The following is a 24,436-nucleotide window of genomic DNA, read 5'->3' on the forward strand; positions in this document are numbered from 1 at the left end:
AGAGCAAATGCCACATTATTATCAGACCGTCATGCAGGATCTTACCCACATCAGAATCAGTAAGGCTGCTAGTTAAAAAACACCTATCTCTGTAACAGTTTAGAGTGAATTTGTGACACGGGAACTGAAATGAGCCATTCAATCCATGCATAACAGAAATTGTTGTCTTCTTCCCAGTGGGTAACTACACTGGAAGCTGGCAATGAGCAGGATTAGAGGGGATAATCACAACTAAAATAGGCAGGCCCAGTGGCTTTAGTGGGATGAAGTCCAAATATGTCAGCAATTAATTAGATAAAGAAGGTGACTGAGGCAACGCTACTTTCAAATCACATAAATAAAATGCATGATTAATCAAGGTTCAAGTAGGACCAGAAGAGTCATTGGAGTTGCAAAAATTTCCACTGCAGCTGAAATTACAGTGCAGTTATCACAGCAATACAGTGAGGAGAATATGACAAATGTTTTTTCTCATCTTTCTATTGCTTGGGTAGTTCATGTCTACCAAAATTGTTTTGGACAGCTTCTATAGCTTTCCATTAGCTTCACAGCTGGAACAAAAAAAATCCCTTATGACACTATAAAATAAAATGTATGACACAGAACTGAGTCTGTATGATTCCACATGTACTGGACAGTTAAGATTTACAGGAAAACTATGAAGAATTAAACCAAAGTACCTTGGTTAAAATATTCTATACTTTTTTTACATACCGAAACAGAGGTACCTTCAGGAAGAAAAGTAAAATTGTCTTGCTACGGGGTCATTATGACCACTGGCTGCTCATATAAAGACCACTATCAGATTCTATTCATACAACCAGAATAAGACTGTGCTTTATAATCATAAAGACTTCATATGACTCATGCTGTGCATAGGGAAGGCAGTACTTTTTTAGGGGAAGGAAATAGTAAGAGGGAGTTACATCATTCTGCAAATATTAGAGCACTTACTTAGAAAAATTTATTCTACAGGACAGCAGATCTTGAGATAGGCTGTTACTTTTCCTGTGTTTTGTTGCAAGAATTTGCTTTGTTTAGCTATGTCTAAAGGCAAAGGTGCTATCTTTCAGATACGGTTTCTCTGAGACTTGTATAGAAAACTTAATGCACGTGACTATAGCAGAGGAAGGACAGAAGAAGGTCAGTACAATCCAAGTCCATGAGAATGTATCATTTTTTTAAGGTAATATCCCTTCCACATCTCTCAGAGACCTTTTCTGTAGATACACTGTGCTTTAAGTGCAGGTGGTGAAGGCCGAATAAGAACCAGCAGGCTGATCCCACATTACTTCCTGAGATGTCAGTCCCTTTCCTGGATTTTTACTGTCATCTTGGCTTCATTGGTATATCTAGCGGTCCTGCTTATCTTCTTTTCACTGTATCTAACAAAGCAAAATTCGTTCAGATCACTGACTATACAATAATGGGGAAATATAATGAGCCTTCAGCATGAAGAGAATGTTCATTCTGTTCATTTTCATGAACAGAATGAGCTGTAGGAGTTTTAGAAATGATGGTACCTTAATGTAATTACAAGATTGCAAAAATTTCTGTTTGAAGTATTTCCTCATGTCCTATGTAGTACGCTTTCTGTAAAAAGCACTTTTTCTGTCAATTTGCCACATAGCATCTCATTATAGAAGCCTCTGCTCATCTTCAGCAGGAGGACTGATGCTGCAGAATAACAAAGGATGCAGGAGCCAGAAGGTTAAGTCACAGCAAAATGTCACCTCTGTGCACGTGACTGATGATCAAGAGAACAACTTTGAGAGAGCCTGCACACCTCAAATAAAATGACACTATGAAGACATACAAACATTAACAAGCCAAAGTAACTAGCAAAGCTCATTTATTTGTAGAGAACAGAAGACAGAGGGAATCAAAACTTAACAGAAGACAGAGGGAATCAAGATTTTTCAGTAGAGGAGTCACCAAAATCCCAATAATACTTTTTCATCCTTTCATGATTTTGACTCTCCTAAGGGAGCAAATCTCTTCAGATTGCAGCCCTCCTTATGCATAAGGCTATCCTGTAGTCCTCCTCAAACAAGATGGCATCTACCTTCTTCTCATCTAATTGAAACAGAACAGTCTACAAGAACTATCTCCTGTCATCTCATTCCTATCACTAGGAAAAGAACAAGCAATCACATTGTAAAAAAAAGTATTTCTGTTATCTTCATATGCCATCTCTTTAGGCCTGTGTTTTCTTTCTTCCTCTCTGGTTTTATTTTTCTTTCTCTTTCCTTGCTCTCAAATCATTTCCCCTCTCTAATTACATATAGCAATATAGGAGGAGTGGGAATGACAGTGAAAGAAATATTATTTTTATATATTTTTATTTAATATCAACTAGCATCTTCCTTCCTTTTCACCACTTTATTGCCAGCAAATATTATCTTCATAAAAGAAAAGCAGGAATTTGAAGTTAAGCTGATCCATCGAGGACAAATTTCTGTAAAACACTTGTAACAGAAAACTTTAAAATTAGCTGACAGGTATTTTCCTAGTTGACAGCTGGCCTAGGCACCATGGAAAACAGTAGAGCTGGAGAGCAGACAGTGTAAAAGTAAGGCACAGACCTATCTGAAATTGGGTTGACTTTATTTGCAGAGGCTTGCTGAAATTCTCATTTCAGACAGCCTGATGTTTCATTGCTGGGTAGTAAACACTAAGTTTCATCTGGGTTTGCATGTTCACCCGAACTCTACTGAGATATATTCAACCATGGGACCAGCTCTGAATAAGCTTTTGAATAAGTGAGCTTTTATCCAGAAAATCCTACTTGCCTCTATTCAAAGGACATAGTCTATTCTTAAGTTTAAAATACATATATTTTAATGTCAGAAGAATGTAAGGAAGAAATAAGAACAAATATCTTTCTTGAATCTCTGAAATTGCCTTTCACTTGCTACGTGAACTTGGAAAAATCATAAATTATTCCACGCTTTATTTTCCTTTTCAAAGAAAAAGGAATTATTTACCTTCTCACAGAATATTATGTTTGTTTGCAAGCTTCTCTTATACCATAGAGGTAAATGCCATGGCAAATAGTCTGTGTTAATAACATTACTGCCTCCTCCCTATGTGGTATTCACAGAGCCGGTGTTTTTTAGATGTACAGGAGAAAATAGAGGCTCTGGGCATTTTTTTCACTCATGAGTAAAGCAGAATTAAGATTTAGTTGTTGTGCTAAAGACTTTAACTCTGGTTCCAATACTCACAATCACATTTGTGGAAGTATTACTGCGGTAAGCAGATGTCATATTTCCATACGTCCTGAGCCAGGTAAAGAGAGGAGCACGCTCCCCAGGGCCAGTTACTGCAGTGCCAGAATAAATATACATCAACCATCTGTCAGAAAATGCTGCTGGGGCTTAGAAACTCACTGGCTCTGCTGTAGGTATCTTTCTTGCATTACATTTGTGCATTACTGCTGTCCTCCTGCTTAGTCTGTGATGCTGCCGTGGGCTGAGAGGCAGAGAAACAATCGCTTCTTCCCCTGTACCATCATTCATATGCTCATTCTCCCTGTATCAGGTGAATACACAAATACTAAAAACATTTATGCTATTTCTCCTTAGCTGTGTTCTCCGAGGGAGCAAAAATCTGTATGTGTCAAAAATTAAAACTGGTTAGTGTCATTTAATCTGTCTCGACCAGCAAAGCAATGGCGGTACCCTTGGGGGAGTCTTGCTGAGGTACGTGGACTTAGACTCCTCCTGTAGACCACTGTCTAAAAACCTCTTTATGATAAAGCCAGCAACAGCCAAAGAGCAAGAGCCAGCAACTTTTAGTGTGCCAGCTTTAAACTGATGCAAGGAATGCTATTAAAATGGACGCTTATTCAAGCGGCTTGCCATTTGCAAACTATGGCCAAGCACTGTAGCTCTGAGTGACACACAGTGCAAACCACTGGCAATTACAAGTATATTTGCCATGATGGCTACTTAAATTCAATTTGACAAGCTGCCCTATCACAGAAGTGCATGCACGATAAAGGGGTTATGCAAGTCAAGTCACTTGGAAGCTGGCAAAGCTGTGCATACTGGAAAATTAAAAATTTAATTAATAAAACTGCTTCTCCTGATAGAAACCATCAGCTACAACTAAATGACATTGTGGAGAAGGTTAAGTAGCAGAATAAATACTAACTTTTAATACTAGTTATGAAGACAGCCCAGACTCAACAGCAAAAAAAAATGGTATAGGTCAAACTAGAAATTAGTTGAGCTAAGTAAGCAGAGTTTTATCAGCTGTTGTTGTATCATGCCATTAGCAGTGCTGAAATCACAGGCTATCCACTCTCCTCTGTGCCTCATGCTTATGGGGATAGCAATGCCCTAATTGCAGGACAGAATTCCACTTTCCTTGGCGATGCACAAACATCTTCCCTAATTAAAGAATTACAGTGCGTTATAGCATTAATGACGAGGGATTATTCTTGAACTTAATGCAACGTGCCCACAGCTTTGGTTCTGGGATTCTCTGATTCAATCTCCTGTGGCAGCTGCCACACCAGCACTAATGAGCCTGGTTAATATCAATTCAGTAATTTCAAAATTTTCAATACATCACATAATTTTGTGCTAATCCAAGAGACTTATACCCATTTATCATCATTTGACATAACATAATTCCTCATTTAATGGTAATTGAAAACTACTGGTTTCTTATTTCAAAGAGCATTTACTGTCACTTACAACTTATGGTTCCTTATAGACCTATTATTCAAATAATATCATCATTAAATATTATGTTTTGTCTAGTTGCAGAGCCTTTATATACAAGCGTATGAATGGTAATATAGCAAAATGGAACACTCAAGGAATTTATCTTTACTAGTTTTCTTTTTAGCAATGTTTCTTCAAATTTTCATTGCATTTTTGTAAAATTTCTCACCGAAAAAGAAAGGAATAAAGGTAGAAGAAATTACTGCTCATTTAAATTGTTTTGAACTCATCCTCCCTAGATATTTTGAATTTTTAAAAAATGCAAGGTTCTGTTGAGCTTGCCTTCAGACTTGGTTTCTTCAGGAAGTGCACATTCCTGCTTCTGCGCAAAGACAAAATACTACCTCCTTCCTTGGCTACAAATAAATGCCAATATTTATAGTTTCAATAAACTGCCAAGAGGTAAACCAGAGTGCACATCATCACACTTCTGGGTGGAAGAGAGAATATTCTCTTGAGTGTTTGAATGCAAAAAAAATTAAAACCTCTTCATATGAATAAAGAGCCTACTTTATAATTACAACTATTTGGTCTGAAGTCTTTCAGATTCTTGCAAAGCTTTGGCAGTAACAGGAAGACAGATCAACCACAATAAGGATGTATGTCAAATGATCAAGTACAAGTCCCCAGTGGCTCCTCTGAAAGTGCACTAAATGGCTGCTTATTTTCTGGAATTGATAACAGAGATTAAAATAGAAACCTAGAGTGGTTACAGGTGTAGGCACAAGGATCTCCAGAGAAGCAGGGAGCAATATAGGCAATCAAACCAAAATGACACTATAGAAAGGACAGTAATCCCATAGTTTATATTTGGAAAGAATGTTTTTCTCTGTGGAAATGTTTCAAAGTTTCCCTCTCCTCTGAGGAGATCTTTATCCAAATCTAAATTCTTAAACCAGGGGAAATTAACTCTTCTACTTAGGGAGAACAGTAGAACCTCTCCTCTTTTGCTTTTCAACATCCATCCTACTTTAAAGACCCTTAGTTTTGCTGTCCTCAGGTTCCCACATTGTCCATCGAAAAGCCTCTTTTACCGTAGGGAACTACAGCCTTTTTTTGCATCCTTTCAAACCTAGTTCCACTCTGCTATCTGGACACTGGGAACAATGTGTCAGTTCCTTCCTATTCTCTAATTAGTAAACACTACTCTGACTTGTGAGCCTTGAAGCAGAGTTAGGATCTTGAAGCAGGAGGGGCAGAAATGCTTACATTGATGGGGGGTGGAAATTCCCAATTCCAACCCTTTCTTTTGGCTACCAGAAACACATTGCTTTACATGTTAGATTCCCTACTCACTTACAAGTAAATCTGGAACAGTCTTCTGTTTCCAAATAGTAAACAGCACAGAGGATAAAGACTACTTGCATGAAAACACGTGCATCACTCTATGCAGGTCTGTAAGCATCACAAAACACCATCACAGTCATGTGAGGAAGCACTGGTGTGTGAATGGAGAGGAAAGTGGTCTCGAGTGAACTGCTGTAACTCTACCAAATGACAGACTACAAGCAACAGGTGGGAGAACCTCAACATAAGGATTAAAATAAAATAAAAAACTACAACAGGAACAACAACAAAAACCACTGAACAAACAAACAAAAAGCAAACCAAAAGAAAAACCAAGCATTTTTGTATGGGAAGGAAGATTTTTCGTTTTTTTTCAGTCTGCTTGGATATAAGCCCTGTAACACAAGCTAGAAAAATGAAGCCTAAGAAGCCCAAGAACAGGATTTTATTGAGAGAGACGGTGAGGGCTTCTACCATTTACGACGAGTCACCTTTTTTACTTAGAGTCACGTTTCATCTCTAGGGATTTGAACTTTCCAAATCATTTATTGGATGAGAAGAGAGGATCTCAGCCTGTGAGAAAAGGAAGGCGCTGACTCAAAAAGACCAGCTATTTATGCATGTACCATTGCTTCTTCATTTAAGTGACCCTTAAATTTATGTTAGTATATCATATTATTATATCTATCTCAGTGTGCTATCTCTCCCTCTATCTTCCTTTTTAGTGCAGAGGACTTTCCTTTATCTAGTTTTACTAATAAGATGATCCATTTACTTGCTTATTCACTACAGTTCATCCTTATCCATAATACAGAAGCATATGGTGGGACACATAAACCAAGAGAAGTTATGAAGAAAGTGATTCTTTTCCTAATTTGGACTAGGCAGTTCCTAAAAGCCATCTCCTAAGACATCTTAATATTCACCTTGATCATTACCGCAGTTCTTCTTATCATTAATGATGTTAATAAAAGTAACAAAAGGTGTTGGCTTTCCTTCCACATCCATTTACTCATAAAACAGATTCTGCAGATTCTGAAATTACAAATGCCCTGTTTTGCTCTGCTTGCATGTCTTAAACACCCCGTGAAAATTCAGTACTTTTTTTTTCTTTTTTTTTTCTTTTCTTCTTTTTTTTTTTAGCCAGTGTGCTATTTGGCTTGCTGTCTATTAAAAAGCTGCACTGAGTAGAAATAAAAAAAGGAATGGAAAGAAATTCCTATTTACCTGTTAAAATTTTCAGTGTAGGTAATTTGTATTAGCTCTTTGAAAAAAAAAAACAAAAACAAAAAGAGGGGGGCGGGACAAATGAAAACAATCACAACTCTTAAATCAGTAAGATGTCAGAATCCGGAAATCCAGCACTGAAAACCTCATCAAATTTATAACCAAACATTTTCCCATCTCTTCCCAAGCACATAACATTCAACCTATTAATAACACTTTTTTCCCCTCTACATTACCACTTGAGTCTTCACTGTAACAACTGTTACCAGTGAGCAGTTGTCAGGTGACATACTGCAAAATTACATGTAAGTGGTATTTCATAAACTATTATGCTTTTTTTTTTTTTAAAAAAAAAGTATTTTTCAATGAGATAATAAGTGAGATGGTCTGTCAACAATTCAGGACCAAGCAGTTCAGACAAACAGCAAGAGAAGTAGTATCTTGTGTGAAAAATCTTGCATTCTACCATCTCCACTACACAGAAAAATTCTTGGTAAAAATTTGAAAATAGCTGTGTGACACTCAATGGGTTACCCCAGGTTCAAGTTCGTAGTGTCACATCCACACTGACCAGCCTAAGCTTTAAGATATTTTTCTCAACTTCATCCTGGAGATTCTGAATGTCTAAATTCAATGTTTCTGTGAAAATCTTTGATTTTCATGATGAACACTTTTCCCTGTCAAAAAAAAAAAAAAAGTGAAAAATTCCACACTAACTCTACCTTACATTAATCCTTCAGCAGTGAGTCACATTGTAGAGAAAGGATTATTTCAGTAAAATTACCACCACTGCTATAAAATTGGGATAATGTATTTCTTTGAATATCTTTATATAGAAATAATGGCCCTTCGGAGTTAAAAGGCAATTTCTGTAGCCTAATTTCTTTTCAAAAGCATTAAATAATGTCAAGAATTTTACCAAACAATATTTTGTATATTTGATACACATCATAGTGGAAGCTTAAGAATAATTCAGGTATTTCCCTTTCAACTGATATGTCTAATGGTTGTACAAGCTATTGGGTAGAGTTTTACAGGCTTTAGGTTTGGAAGAAAACTTAATTACTTTAGATTCATGGGTTATTTTCTGTTATTTAATTCAAGTGTACAAGTCTAGGCTTTAACCAACTGGCTCTTTGCCAAGAAAACATCGACTAAGACTATGTGAGACATGGTCCATTGCATAATTCTCTCGCTCGAAACAACGTTATTACAACATGTTAGTAGTGTTGTTCAAGCAAAACAAAAACAAAAAACAAGCCCAGGATATCAGACGGTCTTTCTTTCTCAGCTTATTTTTAATGTGGCCCTGTTCCAAGCAACATTATGATTACAGTGTATTATTCTGTTTAGTATGGATGAACATTCAGAAAGCAATTAATGCTTAAGAAAACATCTTCAAACAGTGAGGATTTTAAAAAATTAATCCTGAAATACTTATCATCTGAAAAGAAACTAAAAATACTGAATTGTTATGCTTTGTTGACCTGGTAGGACCTTTTACCAGTCATTCCCCTCTCTCTGCTAGAAATATCTCCTTTTTGCTATAGCTTATGAAGTTTTTATTTGAATATATATATATATATGAATTTTTTTATTTGAAACTTCTCAGAAAAAAACCTATCAGCTGGAAGGTTGTTTTCTGCCAAATCATGTATTGATAGAATATTTTTAACCAAGTATTATTCATGATTTTCTTTTTTCTTCTATTTCAGTCATTTAGACAAAGGATTTGCTTTCATCCTGATGAAGAAGAATGACTAAACTTAGACTTTTTAACCACAGCTGACAACAGAGTTGTTGAGATAACCAATAACTCATTACACTAAATATCCTGTATCCACATAAATTTTCTGCCCATTCATACTTTTCCCTAAAGATATCCCTGAACTCTTTCATAAACAGGAGAGATTTAAAACTCAAATCTTCAATCAAATCAAAAGCATGGATGACCTCAAGAGTTCTCCCAGCAACCTAAGACACAGATCTGCACTGTATTATAGAAATCTTGAGGTGAGAAGAGAGAGTTGGCTTGGGAAAAAAAAAGAACTCTCTATGATAAGCTCAAGATAAACTTTACCACATACTGCTTCAAATCACTAGAAGTATAACACAACAGACTAGTGATTTGGTAAGAGCAAAAAGCTCTACAACAGAGCAAGTCTTACATAAAATAATGTGAACCTGAAACATTTGTTGATTCATCTTTTATTCCGTAATTGCCATTTACAGAAGAAAATCCTCATACAAAGAATCATAAGAGAAATTTCTAGGTATTAACAAATGACAAAAGTGAAAGTGTAACATAAAATGAGAACAAAATAAACTTTTGGTGTATTATACATGCCAAATTTAAAATAAGGTGTCTTCTCAGAATATTTCACCTAAGCAATCCAAATTCATTTAGCAGTGCCATGACCTTGCAGTAGAGACGTAGCCCGCTAGAGAATCACTCCCAACTGCAGGATACAACATTCAACCAGAGAAACACAGTAGCAGCTGTGAATCTCAGGAAATTCTCCATGCATTTAGGTCTCCTACTTAAGGTTTCACTCTCCTCAACCATCATGGATTGATCTGGAAAGTTTTCATCATCTTTACATTCTACTTTTATTATTTCTGATTTTAACATTTCAGATTATTAAAGTCATTGATGATCTTCATATGTATGTCTAGCTCAGTGAAAAAGCAAATTTCAGTGCAGAAATATAGGTGCCTGGATTACGTACTGTCATCTCCTTCCAGCAATCTCTTTCGCAGAATAAAAACAAAAACAACTCCTCCGCATCAATCAAATTCACCTCTGAAAACCACCCATTTGAAGTGACAGGATTATAAATGCACTGTCAAAAGGTTTCCTGATTTACTGCTACTCTGATTTACATCCCAAATATTTCTCTGGGATGGGTAGAGATTGCATGACGTATTCATGAGGAAAGATTTTGGCTCTTAATTTGTTTATAAAGAAGCCATAGTAAAATGTGTTTATGGAAAAAAAGATGAAAGTTGCAGATTAAAGCCCAGTGTGACAGCTGCCCAGAACCCTGCTCCGCATCCTTCCCTCAGCAATGCCAGTTCCACTTCCTGGCTAAAACCCCCTCTGCGGCACATGCAAAGGGATGCTCGTCTTTCTCCCGCATCAGAACATCTGCGGAATGGGAGCTTTCAAAACCCTTCTGCCCAATAAGCAGCTCATCTTAGTCCATCAAATCCAGAGAGTTGCAGACCACGAAAATGTCACCTTTAATCCTTTCTACACAGGAAACGCAAAAGACGACACCCGTATTTCACGCTCAGTTAAATTATTAGAGGGGTTGTAATAAATATTCTTTGAACCTACCAGGGAGGTTTTCAGCAGAACTAAAGAACTATCCACTCTGGCATTTTTAAATGTAAAATGAGTCAAAATGAAAATAAAATAAATCAGACAAGCAGTGTTTTGAAAAACAATGTACTGAGAATGCTTTCTGTAATACTGACTTGTAAATCATAAAGCTGCAAGAACGACTAAGGCCAGTTGTTCGATATATCTTTTTTTTCAGAAATCTTTTACATTTTGGGGGATTATCTTTTCAACTCTGCTCACTGACACATATACATACTGATGTATGTTTTCATTACACTAGCATGCTGATAACTTTGGCACTTACAGACTTTTTTATGTTTCACTTGGCAAGGTTAATCTACCTCAGATATGATCTCTGGCATGGAATTTCCTCTATTCCAAGGCAGCAGGGGGATAACTGTCTCTCCACTGAAAAACTAATTTAGCTGCAGCAGAATACTTGCTTGTGCAAATACAATCAGTGACACAAATTACCGTGCTTTACTCCCTTCTCACCTTGACATATGATCAAGGTGCCTTGCCTCGTCTTTTTTACATCTTTGCTGAGTTTTAAAAACCCACAGCGCTGCCTAGAATTCTGAATATGCAAGAACACACTCGCACTACAGACGGCGCTGGCTAAATCATTAGGAAGAGGCACATATGCACAACTCCTTGATTTACGATCTTTGTCACGAATTCACCAGATTGTATCCTATTCACCAGATCACAAAAAGGCATGGCTTTATTTGATTTATTAATTTTAACTGGATTTTTTACACTGGCAGTTTTTAACAGTGGGAAAAGTAACAGCTCCCTCTTTACATTTCATATGTCAAAATGCCATGTTCTTTGTTGCTCTTTCCTATCATTGTTTGAAATTTGCACATTAAGTTTTGGAACTTATTTTCAACATCCTTTTGTTTAAAAGTTTAGAAGTTTAAAACATTAACTCTTTATGCAAAATATTTCAATTTGTAAAGAGAAACATAGCATCTGCAAAGTCTTTGTTCTTTGGGCAATAAATGTTATGTGCCAACTCATTAAAATTAAGTAAGTGGACCTAGTTCTAGGAAAACGTATTACCCTGAGTCCCACAGAATAACTGACTAAAAGGCCACTGCAGAGAGGTATGGACTCAGACTTTTCTCTCCTGTATATGGAACAGTATAGACAGATATTTGACAAATTTTCCTCTTAAACTGCAGAACACCTAACAATCTGCCTCTAGCTATGCCTGAAAGTACTTCAGCACAGAAACCAGGTCATTCAGATATTGGATTCTCTCAGTCATGATCAGTCTGTGCTGAACTTTCCAGGATATCTTTATAGGAAAAAAATAAAGACAGAGAGAATGTTTTGCAGCCCTGGGGCCAGGTGGAATAGACCTAATAACTAACAGGGCTGGTTCACTCCACAGCACACAGTCTGCAACCACGCCAGCCACGACTTGACTTTGGGTCTCCTTGGTGCTCTGAGTGCTGCCCTGTGCTTTGCCCTAAGACACCGTTCAGGGTGTCTCTGCCCGCAGACGGGTCACAGGAGCGTGCAGGTGGGGACACTGAAGGGTGTAATGATAGAGGACACTGTGCCAAAGCTGGTGCAGTTTTGCCTACACTATTCCAAAATTGCCCAGGAGCTGCCTTGGAGAATGCAGTCCAAAAGTGAGCTAAATAGGAAGGTGGCAGTTTTGAAGCATGGCTGACCGGAGGTCTAGCCCTTTATCTTGCTTCTCAGATCTCTTTTACAAAGCAGTACTGACAGATCCAGAGCACCGAGATAATATTATTTTATCATTTTCAGCTATAGTTGCAGCCTGCTCACATCTCCCTTTCTTTAGAGCTGAAAGAAAGCAAACCCAAAATAGTAATTTTTGCTAAAAACTAAAATGTGTTGATGTAAATGTAGTACTTGCTCACACAGTCTCTGTCTTAGGAAGGTCAAAAACAACAGCCAAAGAGTTATCCTAACTCTTTGTGCTTCTTTGCAACAAAATCTCTTTGTTTCATTTGACATTTCTTTTTCTAAAACTCAGTCTGAGGAAATAAGAAATCTGTGTGTTAGGAAACAATATAATTATTCCTTTGTTTTCCTAGGCAATGCTCCAATTCCCACATGGCTAATAGGGAGGACTTAGCACAATCGGATCAGTGTCTCACAAAAATAATAGTCTAATGGTGTTATTTACTACTATATAGATAAACAAAGAGGAAAAACAACTCCAAATTTTTGGCATTTTGAAAGTAAGAATTATGAGATAGATATATTCTACAATTCGGTTCTTCACAATCTAAAACACAATGATGATCACATCAACACTGCTAATTCAGATGAAAGTTATTAACACTCACACAAATTATATGTTATGACAGCAGGTTGTAAAACTGAGCAACTCCAAAGTGGAACTCCAATCCTAATCCAGAGTAGCAGAACAACTGATTGCACACATACTGAGATTGATTGCTCATAGATTTAAAGTTACATAAAATCAGTGTTTTCCTGATTCTGGTCAGTAAAGAAGGACCAAGCTAATGCAAAACTGGTGCCTTTTGAATTTACATCTGATGTCATTTAATGATTTGGGCTTCTCAACATTCTTGCATAGCTGTTTTTAACAAGTCCATTAATAATTAGCAGAATTGACAACATCTGACTGTGCATGACAGAGGCACAAAAGTGTGGGAGGAGAAAGACTTGGAGGATGGCAGCCTGTCCAGAGTTCAGATAATTAAGAGTGTTGGACAGCCAAGACTCTGCCTGCTTTATTCTTGGGTTTTTTTTTTTTGCTTTGAGTAAAATACAGCTAATGTATATCAGTTTCAACAGTGAAAAATTTCCTTTGGCAAAAGATGAAACAATAATCTATTGTTTCAAAGTTGGAATGCTGAAGGAGACAAAGGAGTAATGATTTTGGAAAAAAAAAAAAAAGAAAAAGTATCAAGGGCCAAATCTCCTGAAGGTAGAAAATTTAATGAGGTCTTTTTAAACTACCAATGGATTTTGTGTCATTAGGCTCTTTTATACAGTGCTTATGTTCTTTTTTTAATTATTGTAGGAGTCCTCTTGATATAGAAAAAGAAATAAAAATAACATATGATGTTTTAGTCTTGAAATCAATAGTCTAATTCAGATTGTTTTCAGTGGGATGGAATTCAATAAGAATTTCTTTTTAGCACACAGTCTTTGCTTATCCATAAGGTGTGTAGAGGTAAAGATGGGGAACTACTTCCTTTTCTTATGGTTCTCGGTGAGAATGTGACTGAGGATAAATCCCTTAGGGAAGTTAGAAGACTAGCTACCAAATAACATTTTGCCGTCAGCAAGGTTCTTTACTTATTTATTTATTATTTTCTTAAGCTAAGCATACTAGATGCTTACTAAAGCTCTACTAAAATTTACAAACACCCACCCTGTTCCACTGCTGTGAAATCTCTTTCCACCACCTTCAAGCAGCTCCTACAAATCTTAGAGGACACTACATTTCTCCCCATTACTCAACGTGCCTGTGGAAGGTAACCATCTGCAAAACATCCTCTTGGCAACGTGGTGCCTCAGCCAGCTGTGTCAACTGTGTGGTGCAGCTGCCACCTGAGAAAGTATTTAAAAGCAAAAATGCCCCAAGCAAGCAGGAAACTGAAGGACAGGTTGCCAGACAGAAGGGTGGCTTAAAACTGGAGCATTGAAATCGAGAAAAAGGGTGCATGAGACACAATAGCCATAAGATAAATGACAACTTCCTGCAGGCAGGTGGGCCCAAAGGGGTTCATCAGATTTCCTTCCCCCTTAAGCAACGTGGTGTGCTGCTAGAACCACTTTAATACCTTCCCTTCTTAACATATTTCAGGAGAAAAGAAATCTTGCTCCAGCCTTCTTCCCTCTAGGAACTCAAAAGGGTAAAGACTTGAATCAGAACAACTTCTAGAAGATGGTGGGACAGTGTGAATGCTCCCCATACCTCACATACATGAGGGACTAAAATAGGATTTAATAACCTAACTTTGTGGTACATGGCGCTGCATGGGTTCTGTGTTGAATAGCGAGGAGCGGAAACACTGAGGGATGCACTTGGCCCAAATTCCTCAAGAATACAGAGACGGGGATAAGTCACTCATGTGAAGAAACAAAATCAGGGAATAAGATTAAATTACCTCTTCATCCCAATTAGTGCCACTACTGGGGAAAATCCACAGATGACATAAGCACAGAACACACTTGCTTTCATGAAAGCTACCCTGTTTTAAAACAGCTAAAGATATGACCTAACAATCTTAAAATTAATATTTATCTATTCTGTCCACATTTGCCAATTCCTGTTTTGTTCTTTTTTAAACACAATCTTCAGAAAAAAATATCATTGCTTTACAGAAAGGAATTCAACAATTTACTACCCAACATTAATAATAAAAAGGTGATGACCTGGTACATCATTACTGCCTAACTACTTATCTCTGGTGTGCAGGGAAATCATGTCAGTTTTAAATAATAGAGCAATTATTAAAAAATTATGTTTGTCATTAATAAAAGTTAGAGTGTTGCCAGTCACTACCAGTTATGGTAACTACCTTTTAGATTTACAATAGAGTTTAAACATGGAGGTTAAATCAACTACTCTGTTGTTATGAAAGTGCATCACTAGATTCACAAATTGCATTAGACCTCCTTTTCAAATTTCTATTTTCGGAAGGTACACTCTGCCCAAAGTTAGGTTATTTAACAATGCAATGTTAATGTTATTTATTATAAGCAAAACCAGATATAATCTTGTTCTTTATTTTTGTTTTTATCAGTCTTTGCTTCTAAGACTGTTTTGGTTGCTATTTTGGAAATCATTTCAAGGAGCTGGAATGAAACACTTCAGAGAAAAAGATGCCTAACTTAATCACATTTCTTAAATTATGCAAGTGTGCATGAGTGTGCATGCACACCCATGTTGCCCACATTATTAAATCACTGAGCTTCTTTTTAAAATCTCTTTAGAGCTAAGTGAAAGAAAACCTCTGCTTTCCATTGCTTTTACATGGACTGTAATTTAATTTGCAAAGAAAAGGAAAGCTTTATTAATACAAAGTATGAAATTACTGTTGTATTCTCCAAATAAAATCTATTACTTGGAAAACTGCCTTTTAAAATTATTTTAAAATTCTAAATTATGTAAATTGAAATCCTAGGTAGAAATATTTTGCTACTGAGGAATATTACGGAGTAGAGGAGCAAAAGAAGAATATGTAGTGTATTGAATAGAAGAGGCAAGTTTTGAAAAGGTGGGTGCCATGTATAAGTTCTTCAGTTTAGATCAGAACATTCAAAAAGCCTAAATAAAACAGATTTATCAGCTCCTTCCATTAAAAGGAGACTCAATTACTCTGGGCAGCTAAAATTGTATTAAACACCGTAAGTCAGTCAGGCTTTTCAAAAAATACCAATTTTTGAAATCGATGGCAGTAATCTGGCAAGTATATAACATGTGAAGTATCTTCTCACCTAGACATAATGACTACTTAGTTTACTTCGGGCGTAAAAAGTTATACCACTACACTTCCAAGAATGAAAACTGTGGAGGTGGCTACTGTTATTTCCATCTATCTACTGTACTTGCTCATATTTCCACATCTTCTAGGTTTTGACCTCATCCTAGGACCAGCAAATCTGTTCTTGGAAATCAGCAATCTCTGGCTGGTGTTGACAGCCTGATCCAAGAATGTGGCTACTAAATGAGCAAATGCACAGTACAGGATACCGGTCATGGAGATTCTAGTTCAGACTAGGCACACTAGTTATACTTGTCAATAATAATTTCCAGACCCAAAGAACTTCTGATTAAATAAGCAGCAAAGTAGTATTACTTTTCAGATAAGGAACTGAAGAGCTGAAAGATATTATTTTGAGTACAGATTAAGCTTGAGGCAGTGTGCGAAAGAGAATCCAAATATCCGTTCTCCAATCCCCTCCCACAGTGTTTATCTCTCATCTGTTTTTTTGGCTAACGAGGCCTTGGCAGAGAGACTCACAAGCTTATAAAGCTGACAGGGCAAGTTAGCAGAACCTAAGGCTTAGCTGGCAATGTCCCTTACAGTTAAGTTACCAAGGTCCCCATTCGGACAACCTTAATATTTGAATAATTTACACTTTTCTCATCAGCCAGTTGTGTGCGGGAAGTTAATAATCAGTATGCCCTTCTTAGAGATGTTTTAATTCCCTTCAGTAGCTAAATGAAGCTGAAATCCATCCAGGACAGCATACATCTGGGACAGTATTATTAGATTTGGAGGGCATCATAGACAAAAGAATTGTCTACATTCAGGGGACTTCTTATTCCCATGCCATTCACCCCTGTACAATTTAGTAGCAGCTGTATCGAGGCCCTTTTTTTTTTTTTTTTTTTTTTTTCAGCTAGATGTCTCTTTTTAACATCTTTGTAAATAAACAAGAAATTGCCACAGAAAAGCTCAGTGTACTCTTCTGACTTTGACTTTTGAGAAAATCTGAGTCTTTTCTCTGACTATTGTAACCATCAAATGTTTTCTGATGCCTTTAGAGAAGCGCATTGCATCTCCCTGACTTCTCCTAATATGACCACTAAAGAAAATTAGATCCATGTTTCTCTTAGGAGTCAGCAGGTCAATATTGAAAAAAAACAATTTAAAAGACATTTAACACGTTACTACATTTTTGTATAGCAAGAAAATTTACATTTATGAAACATAAATCTCTTTAAAAATACATTCTCTGAAAGAGAATAGTTAAAATATTTAATGTACACTCATTAGATGATTTTATCTCCAATTGGTAGTTTACACAGTGCTTGAATACCTATCCATGAACTGGGCTGCTATTAGTTGGAAGACAGAAAATACAGTGAACATTCAGAAGTATTCTATAAGATTGGGTATGTATAGATTTTGGTATTTTGCCACATTAAGTTATACTGTGCCAGGTAAGGAAGAGCAAATTTTACTTTTTAATAAGCCATTATTCAATATGGAATGTCTGTTGTATATTACCTGAGACTACATTATCAGACTGCTTGAGCAGATTTAGGGGAAAAAAAAGTGTTGGGGGGAGCGTAGGGGAAAGGATTTATACAAATCTGTATTGTGAAATAAAGAGGTTGAACACAGATACTTAGCAATTTTTCTCTGAGCTTCATGGGAGCAAAGAAAACACAGGCAGACTGATGATATTCCTACTGGTCATTCAATCTAGAAATCATTTCTAATTGTATAGGAAAAATATCAACTCACTGGGAACATTTAAACACTCTAGACTAGATATTACATCTATTATTGCTAGGTTAATGATAAGGTGGTAGAAGTTTTGGTTATGCTCCGGGCACTGTCAGAAAGCTGGCTGCCTGAAAGCGATTCCTCTGTATTTGACGGATACGCTCACTATGCATATTACTATTATGCTGCTCATTTCAGTGAAACAAACACATTCAAAAGTCTATTTTCTCCCCACTGGTACTTACAGAGACCATGCAGGTATGAAAGTATGATCTATCCTCTTTCCTACCTCACACTTCATCAAAAGAATGATTACATTTCAAGCTGTTGCCTTGCTTTGCAGGGAGGAAAGCTGTTGCTTTTGTGGGTCTGAACTAGTTGAACTGCAAATGACAACTCAGTTCATTCATTATTACTAAGCATGCAAAAAAAACAGCTTGATTTGCAGATCATAGGGTAGTACAGGTGACAAGGCCACATTCTTATTCAGAGAGTCTTGAAATAACAGCATAGCGAACAGAATAATCACTGCATGTAATAATACAGTTACAGGGAGATGGTGAATGATATTTACTCTCAGAACTGTTATATATCCATAATCACTAAAAGGAAGCATAGGACAACCTATTATCACAAATTAGACTTATATGCAAAGGGCTGAGAGGTTCCTTTTGACATGCATGAGAAGTCCTACATCTTCAGATGAGGTCAGAGAAATAACAAAAAACAGGATAGTTTATGAGCAAGCCAGTCCTATTTGGAAATCTTATTTTGTAAAATTTAAGGAATCAAATTTTGGTTCTGTCTCCAATCAGAAAATGCAAAAGAGCACAAATTGTATCTTACCTACAAGACTTGAACATTTTTTTTTTTAATCTCAGGCAGGTTGAGAGCAGAGTTAAATAGTTATTTAAGCCAATTTACACACAATACTGAAATAAGAACAAAGAGGGTACAAACCAACAGAGAGTTTGTCACTGAAAAAGTAATGAGTAAAGTTCACTGCAACAAAAAATAGATATAGAAAAAAAAAAGCAGATTATCTTACCAGTAGAGTTGGTGGGCCACTTGGATACTCTGAAGAGAGCGATTCAGTAAGAGTTTCACCAGAGGGCTTTCAAGACTCCATTCAAATTTGAGCACCTTAACAGATAAATTAATAACAAGAATCACTTACACGCTCATTTTGCTGTCTTTCGTTCACAACAAAATTAAACAGAAAGAACATTATCTTTATATGATTAGTTTGAATGAAATAATCCAGCATACAGAAAATGCCCTAGAAATGCAATGAGCAAAGAAACTTCAGGCACAGGTATTTGCCATCATTTGGCCAGAGACCATCAGGAATCGGTCTGTGATAATATAGATGCAAATATGCAAGCCTCCATCCTTCTCTCTCTTGAAAAGTAAAGATGCTATATTCAATGTTTTACCTGATTAACTGTTTTGAAAATAAATCCCATCTGAAAACTGACTTGTGAAACAGAAGCTGTGAAAAGAGAAAGACTCTATAAGCTTCCTAAGGTGCTGCACACTGTAAAGGTGAGAGAATTTCATACTTCACAATAACAGATTACATAAATATGTATGTATGAACAAATATATAAATATATGTGTATATCTGTGTACATGTAAATATATGCACATGAATGTGTGTATATATATATAAAAAAACACAAAGGAATCTGAGGAGCTCCGAAATACTGTAAGCAATGTGTATATTATATACAGTGTGACACAGTAAGGATATAAATTCTTGAAGTCAGCTGGCTTCTTCTTAACTACGAAACAGAGCCTATTCAACCACAAAGCAATTGCTATCGAAGCACTTGGGCCCATAACCTGTAAAACGTTCATTTCCAGTGAAAAGCAATGTACATCTCTAAAGAGAGTATTCTGCACCTAAATTGCTTGGTTACTATGCACTGACAATGATTTTCCCTATAACTGCAGTATTTGTACTTCAATACTGGATATAGCCATCAAGAAAACTGATTCATTGCGACACCCTCTGCCTTGACTGCAATGAAACTCTGACACCACTAGCCCCTAGTCTGATACTCAAAGCAGCATTTCTCTTGTTCAGATGAATGGTTTTTATTTTTTTCCTTTTTTTTTTTTGAGGAAAGGCCTTTTGCAGTGTACAGAAAAATTCACTCGGCATGCAGAGAGAACCATGTCTCTAAAGCAATCTATTGCTCAACCCTCTTGTTAATTCAATCACTGCATCAGCTGATTAGTCTTTCTTATTTATTCCTCTTATAATGTATCAATCAAACTGAAATAATCTGAAATGTTTAATGAAGTTATTGATCTGGACAGAAGACTTTCTTAGCTATCAACTTCCTCCTTACCTGAACCAGCTGTGGGAGGTATTCTAACAATTCATCATTTGACAGATTTTCTATTTGTTGGACTGCTGTTCTGCGAATATTTTGATCTGGAAAACTAGAGCAAAACAAATAGATATTATTAAGAGCTACTGAACCACTGCTGATGCACTGCAACTCTCCAGAGCTTTCACTGATACAAAATGTTAGAAAAACAAATTTGCTCTCAAAATGGCTTAGGAAAAAAGCAATTCACTTGCTTTACTGTAACAAGAATCAAGAGACACACAGAAGATAATCAGATTGACTGTTAAAATGCCACACAAGGAAAAACAACTCACAACACTGATCTTCAGATTTTTTTTTGAGTCATCATATATTGTAATTTCCTTTATTTGTATTTTATTTGTATTGAAGCATGAAGCAAATTAGGGCCTTCCCTTCCTGCTCTAATTTAGCTTAAATGAGAAATTTCTGTGCCATGGGGACTTTTAAAAGACACTTGAAGACTTCCTTTGTCCTGACCTCCAAGACAAAATCTTGAAATTTCCCACAGAAAGGGTTTGTTTCAGAAAATTTTCTCCGATGTCAACTCTTCTGGTTCATATTACAACACAATAAAATATTTTCAAGCAGAAGTAAATTTGAAATGAAAAAAAAAGTTTTCATTTTTCCTAAAGCAAAATTTTGTGAAGAGCTTACATATCTGTACAGAAAATTTCCAAGTCAGTGAAACAGCCTTTTCTGATGTGAAAATGTTCAATGAATATTCAGGATAAACTCTATTCTGAACAAATACTGGCTGGCACCAGAGTGGATGTGGACTGACTACAGACTTTGCCATGGAGCTCTAGAAGTAATACCGATGAAAAGATGGTGTAGCAACCATTATAAAATGGATGAAATAGGCTGGATAATAGAGGTGGTCAAAATATTTTTAAGAAAGAAAAAGAATGCAATCTAAATGTAACCTGATTGCCTGATCAAAACTGACTCTTACTGCAACTTTTTCTCTTTTCAGAAGCCAACATTTAAAGTGTCTCTCAACTTTTCACAGCTGAAAATGGTCTTTTAAGCATTTCTTTTGAAAAAAAAGACAATAAAAACTGATTTCCACTTCTGATGTGCTGCAGGTGTGACATTAATAACGATACTCACAGAACTCCACATGCAAACAAGTGAGCAAAATTGTTTCCCAGGTGGCCGTTTTGCTACTGGTGGGGTGAGGGCAAGACCTTGCCCCACAGGAAACACTGAACCCCACCACTTCTGAACTGATAGGACTGTTGGGGTCTTTTGAAAACCTCCATCTTGCTAATTTGGCAGTGTCAGTGTGCATGCAAGATGACGAGTAAAGGCTGCAGATTTCGCTGTCATTTTGGCCTAAAGGAAAACCTTTTGAAATCAGAGCTGTCATGTAGGCAGCGTGCAGAAGGCCTTGTGGGACTACCAGTATTACTGCTACATGTGTTCAAAAAGCGGACTGCTCTGTTCCAGGCTTTCCAGCCAGCACCTTCTGCCAACAATATATCCACCTGAAAAATAAATCAGAAGTGAAACACAAGAGAGAGTACCACAGTGGCAGCAACTATTGCTGATTGCTATCAAGAGAGAAGGAGAGAAAATTGTAAAGGTAAGTGTTCAGAAGTACAACGGCACTTTTAAGTTTAATAAAATAAAGTGAAGCAAAACAATATGCACCCCTAAATATGTTTTGCTCATCAAATTAATTGTAGGCCACATAATAAAAACACGTACATTTAGAAAACAAATGGTTGATAGTTGTACCTACTGTAAGGTCCGGCTTTTGTGCCGCAATCATCTGCCACCTGTAGCACTTTCAAACTCCCCTCTAACAATACGGCTTGGCTCACATTTTAGTATTTTGTTCCTCAGTTATGACACATACTTGATAATGTTTTTAATAAAGTCTATAATTGCTAGCCTAATGATGAGGGGGTCTTGATGGGGAGGGAGGGAATACTTTATATATTTTTTTAATATGAAAAAATTATTTTAGTCCCAAATTAGCCCATCTTGCAAGAGTTAAATTTTATTCTTCTCTAATTCAAGAAAGCCTATTACGAATATTACATTGCTACTTTAATATGCACAAGCCTATTGAGAACAAAACACATTTGAATAAAGATTGCATATTAAAAAAAAAATAATTCCGCGTATGTGATTCTATCATCTAATTACGCAATTGCTCCACAAAGCTTGTCTGCCAAGACTGTGCAGATAATATGAAAATTAGTCTTTCACTTTCCCTTCTTGCTTAGTTCAACAGGTTACTGAAGAGTGAAATATGTTCTTTATAGGCACCAAGTCATGCAGAAAAATGCTATTACTTAGTTACTGCTTGTCCTTACTAGCAGCCAATGTTTGAATATATCCAATGTTATGATGGAAGATACTCCTGTATTTTTTCCAGCTAAACAAAGAATGATAAAAGTTATTTTAATCTCAGCATTTCCACATAATCTATCATTTGATTTCTTTCAAATTAGTTTGCAAAAAGGGACATAACCAAGTTAGCAAAAGAATTTCTAAGAGATGTGAGTAGAATAATGATGAGTTCAAGAGCATAGGCACTGTGGTGAAAAGTCCAGAGGTGAGTGCGTTTCTGGAAACACGCCTCTTGTCACTCTACTCTTGAATAAGATTTGGGGTCATTTATTTCTCTTGGTTACTAAATTGTTTCCTTCAGCATTTGGATTTTAAGGTTGGCTTGTAGTTGAGTTCAACCATTTTGAAGGAATGACACGTCCTTTTAACCATCCAACAATTTGTTAAGCCTCAAATGTAATACTCATTGCTCTCTTGAATTTTAATGTTCTTCGGGGCCACAGAAACAAAATGAAAAAATATTTAATGCTATCTATCTAGTTTATTCCATACATTTGTATTTAGGAATTTAAGCAACCCTACAAAGTCCTCAGAAACATGAGAATTACAGTAATACTTAGAAATGCACACAATATTTTATGATACTTGTGCTATTCATATTTACAATCATAAGCTTTATCTGCAAAAAGCTAGTGGCATGGTAAGGCCCAGAAGCTGATCTGAATAAAAAGCCCTAACCTTCATGCTGCTGGAAACTCTTTCTTCTTGTGGTCTTCTAATCAATTAGGCCTAGAGGGGTTTTCCTATGAGTAATCTGGCAAACTTTTGAGTGCTGTGTCAAATCTGATTTCAGTAGTTCATAAATTACTCTTGATTAGAGGACACAATTAATTGATTTTTTGGCTCAGTGACTGAATGTGAGAAATCGCTTTAGGCCTAGGAGAAGCAGCTTTGTAGCAAAGAGATCTGGGGACAGCTAAATTCCAGGGCTTGCTACAATGAATATGTAATGACTCCTACCTCCTGAAAACTCTGCAGCAGACAAGATAAGATCACCGTATCGCCAACAACCCTGTGATCAGGTCATTGCCCTAGGAGGCCCGAGCTCATCAGATCAATTTTGGCAAGAACTTGAAACACTGACTACCACGGCCCTGACTAGTGGCTGGTGTCAGTGGCTTCTGAGGGGCAGGAGATTCAGCCCCCCCCTCTCCTCATAGATCTTTTATGATTGTCATCCAAATCTCTTTGTGAATTTAGCTAGAAAAATAGCGTTAAAACAAAAACATTGTAACAATGCTCGTATGACTCTTTGCATATTTTTATTACTTGAAACTATTTGTTGATTTTGACCAAGATTTCCAATTACTTTTGGTCAATAAATCTTAAGGGAAAAGAACTAGTATATTACCCAGTCACCAGCCTGATCATGCTGGGACATACTGTAGCTTTCTTTTTTTTTGAATTATTTTGTTTTTGCTTCCATCGGGTAATGTCTACTCCATAATAAGGTTTTGCTTTCTTAGAATTTTGTTCCATGATTATATACTTAGGGACATTACTCAACAAAAAGCAATATGTAAATAATAGTTATTGTGTCTAGTTCTTGGCAACAATTTAGACTACTGAAACTTCCAATATCAACTTCCAATTGGAAATTTTCACTTCAGAGGTTCTCTTGCAACCTGGATTCTTCCATAAGATGCTATGAAACAGACTCCCTTTGACATTTAACATGAAAACCTCTTTTGCCATTTTAAAATCACACTGCTTTATTCCTTTCTCCCTGCATAATGCAGATGACTGATAGCCCTCCATTTTATAATTTCCCTTGAAGTACGTAGGTGCCTCTTGAGACTTTATAACAATTCCTGAAAAAGTTGAATTTCAAGCTGAATGAACATATAGTCCAGCTTACTTTGGAAGTAACAATAACTTACCATCTTTGATTCTTTT

At 36.5% G+C, this 24,436-nt stretch overlaps 1 protein-coding gene across 1 annotated transcript in view; it reads right to left on the minus strand.

The window, feature by feature from the left end:
- Positions 1–24,436, minus strand: part of PIK3C2G (phosphatidylinositol-4-phosphate 3-kinase catalytic subunit type 2 gamma) — a 193,675-nt gene that overhangs the window by 88,323 nt on the left and 80,916 nt on the right. Inside the window, exons 16-18 of the mRNA XM_088528461.1 lie at positions 20,156–20,249; positions 18,847–18,941; positions 3,393–3,534 (exon numbers count right to left, since the gene is read on the minus strand). Of these exons, the coding sequence (XP_088384587.1) occupies positions 3,393–3,534; positions 18,847–18,941; positions 20,156–20,249 (331 nt within the window). The remainder of the gene's footprint in view (positions 1–3,392; positions 3,535–18,846; positions 18,942–20,155; positions 20,250–24,436) is intronic.

This window comes from Tinamus guttatus, unplaced genomic scaffold, assembly GCF_059628265.1.
Source record: "Tinamus guttatus ecotype Peru unplaced genomic scaffold, ASM5962826v1 Tinamus_guttatus_pri_ptg000308l, whole genome shotgun sequence".
Lineage (NCBI taxonomy): Eukaryota > Metazoa > Chordata > Aves > Tinamiformes > Tinamidae > Tinamus > Tinamus guttatus.